Source organism: Coptis chinensis, chromosome 3, assembly GCF_015680905.1.
Source record: "Coptis chinensis isolate HL-2020 chromosome 3, ASM1568090v1, whole genome shotgun sequence".
Taxonomy (NCBI): domain Eukaryota; kingdom Viridiplantae; phylum Streptophyta; class Magnoliopsida; order Ranunculales; family Ranunculaceae; genus Coptis; species Coptis chinensis.
This window is the reverse complement of record NC_141458.1, coordinates 95,934,119-95,949,675: the sequence shown is the minus strand read 5'-3', so window position 1 is coordinate 95,949,675 and position 15,557 is coordinate 95,934,119. Positions and strand designations below refer to the sequence as shown.

The 15,557-nt window shown below is 34.7% G+C and overlaps 1 protein-coding gene, 1 long non-coding RNA gene and 1 pseudogene across 3 annotated transcripts; 2 read left to right on the top strand and 1 right to left on the bottom strand.

Annotated features, from left to right (window-relative positions):
• The first annotated feature begins 116 nt into the window (after positions 1–116).
• Positions 117–4,156, top strand: LOC147511868 (vacuolar protein sorting-associated protein 32 homolog 2-like). Its single transcript, XM_086603480.1, has 8 exons — positions 117–278; positions 353–471; positions 794–893; positions 1,385–1,470; positions 1,578–1,669; positions 3,296–3,410; positions 3,492–3,687; positions 3,908–4,156. The coding sequence occupies exons 2-7, from the start codon at positions 400–402 to the stop codon at positions 3,681–3,683; spliced, it is 657 nt and encodes a 218-aa protein (XP_086459606.1). The 5' UTR covers positions 117–278; positions 353–399; the 3' UTR covers positions 3,684–3,687; positions 3,908–4,156.
• Positions 4,157–5,549: 1,393 nt separating this feature from the next.
• LOC147511867 (uncharacterized) lies at positions 5,550–7,046 on the bottom strand. Its single transcript, XR_015219533.1, has 2 exons — positions 6,389–7,046; positions 5,550–5,796 (listed from the first exon to the last, which is right to left on the bottom strand). It is a non-coding gene; the product is annotated as an uncharacterized LOC147511867 (long non-coding RNA).
• A 4,456-nt stretch (positions 7,047–11,502) lies between these two features.
• Positions 11,503–14,770, top strand: LOC147511866 (vacuolar protein sorting-associated protein 32 homolog 1-like; annotated as a pseudogene). Its single transcript, XR_015219532.1, has 7 exons — positions 11,503–11,574; positions 11,801–11,900; positions 12,503–12,592; positions 12,708–12,814; positions 13,995–14,113; positions 14,195–14,392; positions 14,611–14,770. The product of XR_015219532.1 is annotated as a vacuolar protein sorting-associated protein 32 homolog 1-like (transcript).
• Positions 14,771–15,557: the final 787 nt, after the last annotated feature.

Genomic DNA, 15,557 nt, shown 5'->3' with positions numbered 1-15,557 from the left:
ACAGTAATAGATAAAGAACTTCTAGTCCATGGATGAAAATGGTTGGCAGGGGTTTAATTCGTCTCATCCGGTTACACAATATCATATCTGAAAAAGATTAGCGCATAATGATGACTTGACTTCGCACCTTCTGTCTTCAATTGTCTCCTTCTTCAGATCGCTTTCTTGTTTCTCTCTCCTCAAAAACCACCATCATTCAAACCAATAAAAAATCAATCACTCCTCCAAATCTATCCTTCTCCTCGAAGTCTAATTAATTTTACTTCAAATTCAATCAGGTATTAATTTTAACATAAAGTTTCAAACTTTACTTTAATTTGTAATTGATTTTGTTATGTTTTTGTTTAAACAGAAGAAAGAAGTGTTTTTTGAACGCGTATAAAATTAAAAAAAGCAATCATGTTTACGCGGATATTTGGAAAACCCAAGCAGGAAACCAATGCTTTAGCTACGTTGGATAAGTTAAACGAGGTACGATCTCCTTTTCCCAATCCTTTTTATTGATTATTATTACTCGATTTGTTTGTTTACTCAGTAGAATTTGTTGGATTACTACTTTTATTCTATATTAGTAGGGATTGCACTAGATAGTTAAAAGTAAGGAGGGGAAAAAATAAATTAAACACTCACTGTGAAAAACTGATGACACACTTCTGTGCACATGTGTAAATATAATTTTACCAAACTTGAGCTTAAAGTTTATATATAAGGTGGAATGCCTAAAGATTAGGCTTGTTTGTTGTTTTTGACTTTGTTTCATATTTGTGTAATAATGCTTGTTGCTGTTGTGCAGACACTTGAAATGCTAGAGAAAAAGGAGAAGGTCCTTTTAAAGAAGGCATCTGCAGAGGTTGAAAAGGCCAAGGAGTTCACCAGAGCAAAGAACAAAAGAGGTATAACTAAAGAGTCTTTTGTGCTCACTTCATTCGTTGTTGTGCATACTTTTCGACTATATATGCAAATTAAATCTTCACAAAACAATAAAATAGGTTATGTTTCCAAAGTTCAGTTAGTGTCTTTGATTTGAATTTCAGAAAATGCAGGAGCAATAGCTTAGAGACTGTCTAATGTGATGCAGGAAAATAGGTTATCCCTAATTTTTTCTGTATCAGTTTGCTAATAATTAAGTGGATTGCATGGAGTATTCTGGATAAAACATCCAGTGAAAGTTTGGTTTCTTCAAACTTTTAGTGGTAGCAAATTACTAGCACTGCCTTTACATTTTCTATAAAAGCAGTTTCACTAAATCAGAGCCACCCCAAGTTATCATTGAACAGGTCTAATGTATTATTCATTAATATAGTATCAGTGTTGTGTTTCCTCGTATTCCGCCCATGATGTTGTGTATTTTTCATTAATGCTCCACTTTTCTGTTAATATGTAGCTGCAATACAGTGCCTGAAGAGGAAGAGGCTATATGAACAACAAATCGAGCAACTTGGAAATTTTCAACTACGTATTCATGATCAGGTTGCTATGTTAAACTTTCAGCTGAGTTTTTTAGTTGTTATCTCTAGTTACACATAAAATACTCTTTGAAATGCTTGATGGATTATTATTATGTTTTGGTGTTTTAGATGATAATGCTCGAAGGTGCAAAAGCTACAACTGAGACTGTTGATGCTTTGAGAACTGGTGCATCTGCGATGAAGGCTATGCAGAAAGCTACGTATGTCCCCTTTTACACGGATGATCTAATTTTTTCCTTCAGTTTTCATCTATATACTTTTCTATTATTGTTATTCTTGTTCTTTATTATCATGGAATATATGTGTAGCAACTCGCCGTCTTTTCTGTTTTTGTTGACCCTGACCTATTTATTGAACAACTCAATTGAGTGCAATGTTACTATTTTATCCACAAAATATGAGCATGTTGTTCTGATGGTAGATAAGCAGCTTATACTTCAAAGTTGCATGTGACTACAAACATTGCACCTCATTATTAAGTTTCTCTTTGCTAGGTGTGTATACGTGGTTGGTGTCAATGGGGGTTCACTGTTTTGGTAGGATGACTTCTTAAGTTTTCGGTATGCCACTAATGACCTGTTTGGATTTTAGCCATTACATTATTGTGGCTCTAGTGGAGCAATGCCACTAATGACTAACCTCATGTAGAGTGATCTATGTGAGTGGAAAAAACCCTGCACGAAAATTGTTCTAAATTAGAGTTTTGAACTCTATTTTAGAAGACAGTTAATGTTAATGGGGAGGAAGTTTTGGAGAGGACATAGAAAAAGAGGATTCGGCCTTGTATCACTTCAATATATATATATTATAATATGAGTTTACAATAATAGAAACTTCCTAAAATATTCCTTAGAACTTTATCAAAGACCTTATCTGTATGATGGGCAAAGCATAGTTTGTTACTTGCTGAGCTGGCTTGTGTAAAGTTTATGGCCTTTGGCCCATCTTTTGTTTTGTTTTCTTCTGTATTATATAGGGTATCTCATCCTATAATTCTTCCCTCCTTCTCTGTGTTAATATAAATATATAACCTTGACCGAAAAAAAAAGAAATTGGAAGAGGTCGATTAGATCTGATGATGTGGACCTTGAAGCTTTACAAAGCCGCAATTATGATCTGTATTAGTCATTCTGTTTCTACTGCTCCCATAGGTTTTGGTCATGTACTCCTCTGGAAGTACTCTAGCATGTATTGTGAGTTTTCTGAAATCGATTGAGAGATCTAGGTGGTTCCTTCGTTCTGTCTCTTTTTGGGTAGTAAACCATCTGAAGCTACATCTACAGAAAATGTTTTCAATATTAGTACCCCTTGGCCTCTTAATGATTCAATTTTACATCCTCACCCCTCTACGTGCACACACTCACACACCCCCTCACATGTATTAACGTTGTTATTATTTAATCTATAAAGCAGCAGGGGGTTGCTCAAACACTGCAATCTCTACTTTCCTGGAAACACTCGGTTAATTTTTTAATTACAATGTCTGCATTCTTGCAGAGTTTTTGTGATCAATTATTGTTTCATGACAAATTATATCTTAATGTGGAAGCAGAATATTAGCAATTGTTTTCCTCTTAGAGCAAATTTAAGCAATTTCTTCCTTCATGGTTATCTTGTGTGTTACCAATCTCGCGTCTTGAATATACTTTGACGATGTTTATGCTTCTAAACCTTTGCCTGGGGTTACCTTTGGATGTTAATAAATATCCCAACCTTTTAGTGTAGTAGTTTTTGTATTTTCAGGAGGTTTACCTTAGTCACATATTTGTTCATGTATTTTAATTGATCATGGAGACTAAAATCCTTGTTCTTTTCTCTTCCTCCAGTAACATTGATGATGTCGACAAGACAATGGATGAGATTAATGAGCAGACAGAGAATATGAAACAGATTCAAGATGCATTGTCAGCTCCAATCGGTGCAGCTGCAGATTTTGATGAGGTTCTTCCATGCTTTAGTATTTTATGCTTCAATTTGTTTCATTTTGTCTGCAAAAGATTCTTAAAGTTGTTGTCATTACAGGATGAGTTGGAAGCGGAGCTTGAGGAACTGGAAGGGGCCGAGTTGGAGGAACAACTTCTTCAGCCAGCAACAACTGCCCCTGCAGCATCGGCGTATGTGCCAGCAGGAAGGCAACCAGCTCGTCCTATTGCCCAGAAGAGGACAGCTGAGGAAGAGGAATTGGCTGAAGTACAGGCAGAGATGGCATCTTAAACAGGTTTGTGCTTGATCTCTTATATTTACCATATGATCACATGGAAGAAGTTGATATGAAAAAATGTTGTGATACGTTAAAATACTTTTGATGTATTGAAGGTATTGCCAACTTAATCATATGATATACTGATTTTTTTTTTGAAAGAAGCTATGAAATCATTAGCCATGTGTAGGTTTTTTCACCTTTTGATTTGGCTACTTGTTTTCTTCTCCATTTGCAGGTCTTGAAGACACTGATTTAAAGATATAGTGTAAAGATTGCTTCGATTGTGCGACGAAGTCTACTGGTTGCTCAATTACTTCAGTCACACGTCTTAGCGTGCATTCGCAAGTAAGGATATGATTGTATAGGTTTCATAAAGTAAACTGCCTTTTATAATTTGTATCCTACTGGAAGGAGTTACTGAAATGTGTTTTTATTTAACATTTGATGAGTTCTTTGTTATGTTTTATGAAGTGCCTTACTCCTAGTTTAGTTTAGCATGCATCTTGACCATTTATAATTTCAGAAACTGACTAACTTATATGATGAAGTCGGTGATGCACTATAGGTAATGTCAAGGATGATTATGTATTGAATATCAAATAAAACCTTGTTTCTAAAGAAGCGTAGCTCCTTAGCATTTTTGTCCTAGATTGCCAGTATAACCCTAAGATAGAGAGGATGCAAATCCAGAATTAACTATAAACTACAATCAATTTGTCTATTAGCATAATTATAAGGGTTAACTAGTATTACCCCCCACTAGATGAGCCAATTAGGATTCCCCCCTCACTTGAATATCTAGAGGATACACATTAACATGATGTGTGACTACCTTTTGCCCTGAGGGTTGAGCTATTAAAACCAAAATAAAAGTATGACACATTCAACGTCGTAGAAGACTGGTAGGCAGATCAAACTTTGATCGTAGAAGACTGGCAGGCAGATCAAACTTTGATAAGACGGACAGAAAGGAGAGAAGAATCAGTTTTTTTTGTCTTCTTCCTTTTTCCATGGATTTGGGGCGCAGTAATACTAGTTAATATAATGACTAGTATTGAATTATTAATCATTCAGGTAAAATTTAAGTCAAAATTATTATCTTGCACATTAATATGTTGTGTGACTACCCTTTGCCCTGAGGGTTAAGCTATTAAAACCAAAATAAAATTATGACACGTTCAACGTCGTAGAAGACTGGCAGGCAGATCAAACTTTGATAAGACGGACAGAAAGGAGAGAAGAATCAGTTTTTTTTGTCTTCTTCCTTTTTCATGGATTTTGAGGTTGGCGATTTCTGATACTGGGCAATATTACTATGTAGAAGTTTGTTACTTCACTATGAAAAATTGTTTATGCAGGCCCTATTTAAACCATGGTAAACCGATGCTGCCATGTGTCAGATTGGGTTTCAAAGGCGTATAGATTTACTGAAAAGGGCTTTTGTTCAGGGAGGGGAGAGATTCTGGTATTGTAAGTGACTCAAAAAGGAGAGGGCGGCTGAGTGGGTTTTCCTGAAAATGGAATAGGACTTGTAGTCTTAATCTGACTTCCAATTCCATGCCAAACAATGAAGAGAATGTTATTTCTCTTGTTTTAACAATATTTTTCCACTTGAAAATGAGGCGAGAACCTCGACTAACAGCACGCTACAAAATTGTTGCTCCGAGCGTCTCAGTTGTATTTTATGTTACTTAGAGACTTTGGAACCCCTGATATATTTGTTGTGGTTAATTTTTCTCTTTCCAATTGTTTCCAAGTGAAGTACCTCGTAGGGTCTTTTAATGTTTTTGGTGAAGATCGTAGTGTCTTTTATTCAATTCCTACACAGTAGTATAAATATCCTTTTCTCTAAGGGACTAAGTTGAAACACAATAGCAAAATTCAAACCAGTTTTCATATGAGGTGACAAGGGAAGGAGAATAAAAAATGTGAGAATAGAGTAAGGGTTACATAGTCCCTCTTAAACAAACTACAAAGAATTGAGGAAATCAATTGCAAAACAATGTGACTAAAGGCGCCTAGTCTTTCTATCCATCTGTTCAGAATCTTGCTAATGAATGATATAGGTGAGGAGCAAAGCTGCAAACATCAGTACATACGCTATCCCTTGATCTATTGCAACCCCTGCAACCAGAAGATTATAAGCAACATGAGAGAAGTCCTAATAATGTTCCAACCATAGGCATAAAACATTCATTCAGTCCCTTTTGTAAACAAAATTTGTATGGAATGCAATAAGATTGTCCTTTTTGTAAACAAAATTTGTACGGAATGCAATAAGATTGTCTCTCCAGAGTCGATGCCCTTGATCAGACATTGAGGTGTAGGAAATTCTTTGATTGTATATCTTAATGGATATTAGTTGGCATCATATTACAACATCGAGTGGAATTCTACTGACTTAGTTACCATTGATCATATTACCATTAAAAGCACAACAATTTAGTTACCATTAAAAGAAGCACAACAATGTACTACGACTTCGAGAATTGTTATGTGAACTAAGTGCATTGCCTCTTAGGCAGGTGACAATCGTGATCAATTTTAATATACAATGCAGATTATAATCTTTTATAATCAAATGAGAAATTTTGAATGGAAGGACATGGTGATGGCCTTGGATGTTTAAACTTTAAAGAAGATTTTCTTGTAAAATGAGACTCACAACTGACAATAAAATAAACAAAATGAGCAAGTTCAGTTCAGGCAAACAAACCATCACTAGTAGGAGCAACTGCAGGTTCAGGGCTTTGAGCCATAGCAGTTGAGAAAACCAGAGCCACTACAAAAGCCCATAAAGCCATGACTGGAAATGAAATTCTCGCTGACTCCATTAAAACAAGAAGAGCCTAGTTGCTTCAAAACTTCTTCTCTTTCCCTCTAACAGTACAATTGAGAACCTGGAAACTGGATTTGGCTTTCAAAAGATGGAGACACCGAGTTTAGAAGAATCTGTGAAAGCTCCCAGACTGGCTGACAACTAATATAAGAGAGTTTTGCAGCTTTTCAGCTCATAATGAACAGTAGATAGTTACCACGTGTACGGTTGACATTAGCAGCACGTTCTTAGTTGTTATTGTGACGGCTAGTTGTTAATGATTAATCTCACATGCATCTATGATTGGCAGAATCTTTATTCTGTGAACAATTCAATTTCAAAACAGATATGTTCTATTTCTTTTCTTGACTTTCTAGTCGTTTGTAATTTTGTATAACGTTCCTATGACCGTTTTCATCAAATTTATTTAACGTACAAATGGTAGGGTCCTAAGTTATGAAAACACCCCATCTTAATGTTTATCACCTTTTCCATGTGCTTTCAAACAAATTTGCGATTCGACTTCTTGCCAATTGAGCTCCGTAAATGGAATGAAACTAAGCTGATTCAGGTACTTCAGAATGTTTGAGCATCATCAACGGCGCTGCCCTAAAAACAATTGTGACACATCAGCAATTTGTGTCAGAAAAAATTGCTAAAATTTTGTTATTATCAATTCGTTTTTTTTTTGTAAATTCTCTTTTTTTTTTTTTCCAGACGGTATAGTTTTCCAGTTTGAAATTAATTTTTTTTTTTTTGGAACGGGACAAATTATCCGGTTTGATATTGAGACTAACCATTTCTTTTTAAAAAAAACAGCGTGCTATTGAAATATGAGGTTTTCATTATTAAAAAAATAAAAAGCTTTTAGGCAGGACAAGTTGTCTTTCCCAAATAAAACCATTTAAAAAAAGAAAGAAAGAGGCGCTGTTGATATTCAAAATTTTCATTAACAAAAAATAAAAAAAGTCAGAGGGGAAACTCGTCCCATCTAACTTGCTGTTATAATTATAAGTATTTTGGTTGTGAATTTAACAATTGTTGAGATGGTATGAAAACTTGATTTTAGCCGCGCGTTGGTAACCCAAATTTCCAAAAAAATTGTTACCTGACACATTAAAAATAATTTTTAGCAGTGCGTTGATAATAATTTTATATAAGCAAAACATGTTGCTTGAGTCAGTAAAAATTTCTTAAAAAACAATACATATCTGAAGCGGGGGCCTTCATACAATTCATAACTTATTAGTATTTGTAATAATGTTTGGGGACTTTTGGTTCATCTCATGCCCATAAATGCAGCAAACTATCACGGTGTGTCCTGATATTCCAGATGCAAGTAAGTTTGATCAGCACTGCACATGGATCATTTCATTTTTCCTTTTAGATTGGGGATAGCTGGGTTATTTCACCCCCCTTCTTACTACGGTACTCTTGTTGTAGCTGTGAGGATTTTAAACCATTGACTAGTAGGGTCATACTAATAGTCTCCTACATAAGTTAAATAAAAAACATGTAAAATCTATCTAACAAAGAAAGTTGGTGTCACCACCCTCTAACTTTTGGATCTAGTTTATGAGGTGGCAAATCCTAAGGCTTATGAGGTGTGGGTTGTTTAATAGTGTGGAATAAGAGTGTTGTATCATTATTGAAGTTAACAAATGCGGCTGGACTTTTAGTGGATTTTGGTTGGGTTTTTTTGTCCGGCTTTTAATTGGGCTTCGATTGGAGTTTTTTAAGTCGGACTTCGGTTGGAGATTTTTTTAGTAGGGGCCGAAGGTCTTGGCGATATATGCCGTATTAGGCGGATGTGTGTGGATACCAAAGAAAGACGCATATTTGTAGTCTGGGGGGGGATGAAGAAGCTTGGCCAGAAATGTCTGAAATGTAAGTCTGATGCATGAGGGCAAATACTAGTCTATATAACAAAGAAGGGAAGAGTGGGACGACAAATTTCATCTCATAAGGTGATATTTGGTTGTACCACCCCCTCACCATAGCCACTAGATTGTTTTCCTAGGGTGAGTTAATATGTTTTTTGGGGTGAGTTTAAAAGTTTTTCTCATCTCACCCACCCCACACAAAAAAGTGTAGACTGTTTTTAGGCTGAACTTTTATAGGTTGTTGGGTTACGGAAAGGGGATCTTGGCGTATGGCGTCAAGAAGGCGACGTATCGTGACAATTTGGGGTGGGGGATGCGTGCAGATGTGGGGCCAGGCGAGCGTATAATGTCGTATGACATGGGCAAATACTAGTCTATATAACAAAGAAGGGAAGTGTGGGGCCAACCACCCCAATCTCTAACTTTTGGATTTTGTTTAAGACGTGGAGCATCTAGAAGTGCTGATGAGATCCTAATTGGGGGGGGGGGGGTTGCTGAGATTCGGATTGGTTTCTGCTGGACTTTTGTGGGACTGGGCTTCAATTGCAATTTTTTAAAAATCAATGCTGTATGGACTGGGCTTTTCCTTGCCGTACGACAAGGGCAATATATTAGTATCAAACACACAAAGGTGCCCATGACTATGCTAAAATTATATCTCAGAGAAATTGGTTTAAATTAAGTTTTCTATACTGTAGGCTTTTTGGTCTATAACTTTATATATAACATGAGAAAAATATAAAACAACAAATCCCAGTCCTATTAATCGCCACTTTTTTTTACACCTATTGTACTAAATCGCCCTATTAATCGGAATAAATCGAGCAACTGATCCCAGTCCTATTAATCGCCACTTTTTTTACACCTATTGTACACCTGCTCAGACTTGAGTATTTTTTAAACGAACAAAAAAAATATAAAAATAAAATAAGAATTAAAATAAAATAAAATCTTAGCTTATCCCCATTGAAAGAAAATTCTCACTATTGTTATCATTAAAAAAATGCCATAAAATTTATATTATCTAACACAGGTAGCACTTTAATTAATGGTTAGATAACGATTTTGAGGTGTCACCACTTGCCTAATTGAAATTCATATTTCAAGTTGAATCCAAAACTAGTTAATCCTCAATTAGAGTCTTCCAAATGATCCTAAAAGACTCATTATCTTGATTTAATGATCGTTGCCCACACAAAAATAGGTTTTGATCTGATAGAAATTGTCTAACAAATAGATAAATATAAATTTAATGATTGATGTAATGGGATGCATTTGCACCCATTCCCCACTACCTACCTATTTACTAGTGTTTGGCCCACTAATGCAAAGTGACAGTTATGAAAACAAGTTGCACTCATGTGCACCGTATAAGTAGCTATGTCAGGAGTTATCCAGTTGCAGCAAAAAAGGCCTTGCAACTATTTCCAATTTTCTTCTTTCTCTTCTTTTGTAGCTCCATCAATGTCTTTTCGTAGGTCCATCAAAGAAAAGTTTCGATCTATCTCAATCTCCTCTCTATGAAGATTTAAATCAACTCAAATCAACTAATTTTGTTGAATCTCAGTGGAAATTAGATAAAAATTTGAATGAAAAAATTAAGGAAAAAAAAGATTCTAGGTAGTTTTTAAGGATGAGATATGAACATAAACTGTTCATGTTCAATACTTACATGGAACCATAGTACAAAATATCAGGATATGGGTATTTATCGATCTCTGATTTATGGATATGTATCGTGGATATATCTCTCTCTTTGGGGATATTTGACATTGTTTCACATGCAAATATCGTGGATATATTCAAAATATCGACAAATATCGTGGATATTGTGGATATTTCTTAATATATTATGATATATTATTTATATTTATTTGAAATATAATGGTAAATATTAAATAAAATTGTTACATATACAAAATATCGCCAAATATCTCCAAATATCCCCAAATATCCCCAAATATCGCAAATATCGAAAATATCGTTGAAATATCGCTGATATTTACAGTTGTATATATCTCTGAACATATCGGGATATTTATATATCTTTCTCTGAAATCTGGATAGATATCGACAAATATCGGGATATTTTGTACTATGCATGGAACTATTAATTTAAAGACTTGTTTTAATCTTAAAGTGGGTATTTAGAATTTGGAATGATGGAGAGGAGAAAATCATGAGAAAATCATCTAGCTGCAGGTGCCGACTAGCAAAGTCGGTAAAATTTTTGGGTGATGATACCAGAGGTCTGGGACTCAAACCCCGCCAGCATCAAAGAGTTATTGATCTTATTTAAAACAGGCTTACCAATAAAAAAAATAAAAATATTATGGTTATTTAGTTATGTATTTGTGAAGAAGATGAAAAAAATTAAATAAATTAATAAATAAAAACATGTAAAAGATGATGCAGGGTGCTTTTGCACTACTCTAACCAAACATGTGAAGTGAATTGTCATTGCAATTTCTTGAAATGGCATTAGGATGTAATTGTACCCATTTGTTATTTGCACTTGCTTGCATCGAATCAAACAGAGCGTATGGTAGCAAGTGGTAAGTAGAAAGTAGTTAGATATCTTGGAGAGAAATTATTGGTCAGTTCGAAGCCCACAAAAGTAAAAATAACACAAGAGTCCAACAATCCTTTTGTGATAGTCAAATTGCAAATATAAACGGTTTCAAGGATTAAATTCTACTACCTTGTTCATCCACCGTCAACATACATCGCGATTGACAATAATAAAAAGATATTCCAGTCATGAATGGTTGCAGGGATTTAATTTTATACACCCGATAATACTTGATCAAATCTCAAAATATTTGCGGGCAACTTCACTTACTTATAAGTTGTGTTTCTAATTTTCTCTAGTCTCCTTCTTCAAATCGCTTTCTTATTTCTCTTTCCTCAAAAACACTATCACTCACACCAATACAAAATCAATCAATCCTCCAAATCTATCCTTCTCCTTAAAATGCTAATTAATTTCACTTCCAATTCAATCAGGTATCAATTTCTGATTAATTTTCCTAAAGTTTTAAACTTTACTTTATTTTGTCACTAATTTTGTTATGTTTTGTTTGAACAGAAGAAATAGTTTTTTTTGGAGGCGTAGAAAAATAAGTCGTCATGTTTATGCAAATACCTGGAATACCTAATTAGGAAACCAATGTTTTAACTTTGCTGGATAAGTTAAATGAGGTACGATCTACTTTCGATGACCAAGCTTTTAATTAATTAATTATTACTCAGTAGATTTTTTTGTTGGATTAGATGAATTGTTGCCGTTATCTATATTATTCTGTGCACGTGAACTTTTGCCTGGATAAGCTGTAAAGAAACTTGAGCTTAAAGTTTTTATATAATTTGAACAGTAGGCTTGTTTGTTGTTTTTTATTTTGTTTCATATTTGCTTGTTGTTGTGCAGACACTTGAAATACAAGAGAAAAAGGTGGATGTCCTTTTAAAGAAGGCATCTGTAGAGAATGAAAAGGCCAAGGAGTTTACCATAGCAAAGAACAAAAGAGGTATAACTAAAGAATCTAGTGTTGCACTTACTTCTCTACTATATATGCAAATTAAGTCTGTAATTCACAAAACAATAAAAAATTAGTTAGTGTCTTTGATTTGAATTCCAAAAAATACAGGAGCAATAGCCTAGAAACTGTATATGTGAAGCAGGAAAATAGGTTTTCCCAAAAAAATTTTGTATTAGTTTGCTAATGCTTATTATTATCAGTGGAAAATGCGGTACATTGTAAGGATACCTCATCTGATTATTTATATGTTTCTATATTACTGATAAAAAGAAAGAAAGCATTACATGTTTATATAGTTGATTGAAAAAAGCAAGTGAATAATTAGGTGGATTGTGTGGAGTATTTTGGATATATTATCCAGTGAAAGTTTGGTTTCTTCTAACTTTTAATGGTAGCAAATTACCAGCATTGCCTTTACATTTTCTATAAAAGCAGTTTCACTAAATCAGAGTCACCCCAAGTTAGTATTGAATAGGTCTATTGTACCATTTATTAATTATAGTCTCAATGATGTGTTTCCTCGTATTGTCTTCATGATGATACGATGTTGTTTATTTTTTTTAATGCTCTACTTTGTTGTTAATATGTAGCTGCAATACAATGTCTGAAGAGGAAGAGCGAGGTTATATGAATATAAAATTGAGCATTTTGAAAATTTTCAACAACGTATTCTTGAGTAGGTTGCTATGTTAACTTTCAGCTGACTTTTTTAGTTGTTTTCTCATCACACATATCCGATGCTCTTGGAAATGCTTGATGAATTATATTTTGAAAATTATGTTTTCGGTGCTTTAGGTGATAATGCTCGAAGGTGCAAAAGCCAAAATTGCGACTATTGATGCTTTGAGAACTATTACAACTGTGATGAAGGCTATGCTGAAAGCAACTATGTAGAAAGTAGCGTATGTCCTGTTTAACATTGATGATTTACTTTTTACCTCTAGTTTCCATCTATATATTTTTTCCTATTATTGTTCTCCTTGTGCTTTCTTATAGTGGAATATATGTGCAACAACTCGTTCTCTTTTTTTGTTTTGGTTGACCTAGACCTATTTATTGAATTGTTCAATTGAGTGCAATGTTAATATTTTATCCATAGAACATGAGCATGTTGTTCAGATTGTAGATACACAGCTTATACTTCAAAGTTGTATTTTTGTACAAACATTGCACTTCATTATGGCCTTTGGCCTGTCTTTTGTTTTGTTGGAATCTGTATTATAGCCTTATGGGGTATCTCATCCTATAATTGTTTCCTCCTTCTCCGTGTTAATACAAATATATAACTTTGACCGAAAAAAAAAATAAAAATTGGAAGAGGTCGATTAGATCTAATGATGTAGACCTTGAGGTTTTACAAAGCCGCGATTCTGATCTTTCTTTCTCTCTGTTTCCACTGCTCCCATATGCTGTGGTCCTGTATTCCTCTGGAAGAACTCTAGCATGTATCGTGAGTTTCCTCAAAACGATTTAGACATGGTTCCTTCTTTCTGTCTCCCTTTGGGTAGTAAACCATATGAAGCTACATCTACGGAAAAGTTGTTCAATCTTAGTACCCCCTAGCCTCTTAATGATTCAGTGTAACATCCACACCCCTCTACTTGCACACACTCACACATCCACTCACATACATATTGAAGTTGTCATAATTTGATCTATGACGCAACAGGGTGTTGCTCTAGCACTGGAATATCTACTTTCGTAGAAACACTCAATTGATTTGATAATTACAATCTCTGCATTCTTGCACAAAGTTCTTGTGACCAATTATTGTTTTATGACTAATTATATCACAAGTTTAGAAGCATACTATTACCCATGTTTATCCTCTTAGAGCAAGTTTAAGCAATTTCTTTCTTCATAGTTATCTTGTGTGTGGCCAATCTCACGTCTTGAATACACTTCCACAATGTTTATGCTTCTAAACTTTTGCCTGCGGTTACCTTTGGTTGTTAATAAATATCCCAACCTTTTAGTTTAGTAGTTTTTGTATTTTCAAGAGGTTTATCTTACGCACATATTTGTTTAGCTATTTTAAATGACCATAGAGATTAAAATCGTTTTTCTCTTCTCTTCCTCCAGTAACATTGATGATGTCTACAAGACAATGGGTGAGATGAATGAGCTGACAGAGAATATGAAACAGATTCAAGAAGCATTGTCAGCTCCAATCAATGCAGTTGCAGATCGATTTTTATGAGGTTCTTCCATTCTTTAGTATTTTATGCTTCATTCTGTATCATTTTGTCTACAAAAGATTCTAAAAGTTATTGTCATTACAGGATGCGTTGGATGAGGATCTCGAGGAACTGGAAGGGGTCGAGTTTGAGGAACAACTTCTTCAGCCAGCAACAACTGCCCTTGCAGCATTGGCGTACGTTCTAGCAAGAAAGCAACCAACTCGTCCTTTTGCCTAGAAGAGAACAGCTGAGGAAGAGGAATTTGCTCTGCATTTCAGGCAGAGATGGCATCTTAAAGAGGTTTGTGCTTGTTCTCTTATGTTTACTGTATGATCACCTGGAAGACGTCGATATGAAAATGTTGTGATATGTTAAAAAACATTTTATCTGTTGACGTTATTGTCCACTTAATCTTCTGATATGGTTAAAATCTTTTGAAAAAAGTTTTGACATCATTTGGCATATGTAGGTTTTTTCACGTTTTGATTTGGCCACATGTTTTTCTTCATCATTTGCAGGAAGCGACTTGATTTAAAGATATTGTGTAAAGATTGCATCAATTGTTGCTCAATTAATTCAGTCACACATCTCAGCGTGCATCCGTAAATTTCAGAAACTGATGATCTACCCGTTTAGGAGATTATGAATTGAATAAAACAAAACCTTGTTTTTAAAGAAGCGTAGCTACTTGGCAATTTTGTTATAGAAACCATGTAGCGCACATGCTAATAACATTGCCCTAGAATGCTAGTATAACCCCAAGATAGAAAAGATACAAATCCAGAATTAAGTACAAACTACAATTTGTCAATTAGCAAAATTATAATGACTGGTATTAAATTCACAATCATTCAGATAAAGTTTTAGACAAATAATTATCCTGCACATTAACATGTTGTGTGACTGTGCCGAGGGACCGAGGGTCCAAATATTTAAACCAAAATAAATATGAAATAAAATTATGACACGTTCAGCCTTGTAGAAGACTGACAGACAGATCAAACCTTGATTAGACGGACAGAAAGGATAGAAGAATTAGTTTTCTTAGTCATCTTCCTTTTTCATGGATTTTGAAGTTGGCGCAATATAGTTGCAGAAGTTTGCTACTTCGGCATGGCTTTATTTAGACCATAGCAAAGAGATGCTGCTACGTGTCAGAATGTGTTTCATAGATACCATAAATTTACTGAAAAGGTCAGAGAGAGGGGAGAGATTATGATATTGTGAGTGGGTTTTCATGAAAATGGATCAGGGCTTGCATTCTTAAACCGACCATCCCGAGCTCTGATTCTGTGCCAAACACTGAAAATAATGTCATTTCTCTTCTTTTGACAATTTTTTTTTTTTCCTCTTGAACAACACGCTACAAAATTTTGGTCTAGTTAGGGCCTTTCTGTTGGTCTGATAGTCTCTATGAGGGACATATATTGTTATCAATATATTTGCGACATGTGTCATTGCTATT

What these genes read in the sequence shown, in the direction of transcription:
- LOC147511868 (XM_086603480.1), top strand. Translation starts at nt 400, where the DNA reads ATGTTTACGCGGATATTTGGAAAACCCAAGCAGGAAACCAATGCTTTA. An exon ending in CAGAGCAAAGAACAAAAGAG is followed by an intron (nt 894 to 1,384) that starts GTATAACTAAAG and finishes GTTAATATGTAG; the next exon opens with CTGCAATACAGTGCCTGAAG. An exon ending in CAGCTGCAGATTTTGATGAG is followed by an intron (nt 3,411 to 3,491) that starts GTTCTTCCATGC and finishes TTGTCATTACAG; the next exon opens with GATGAGTTGGAAGCGGAGCT.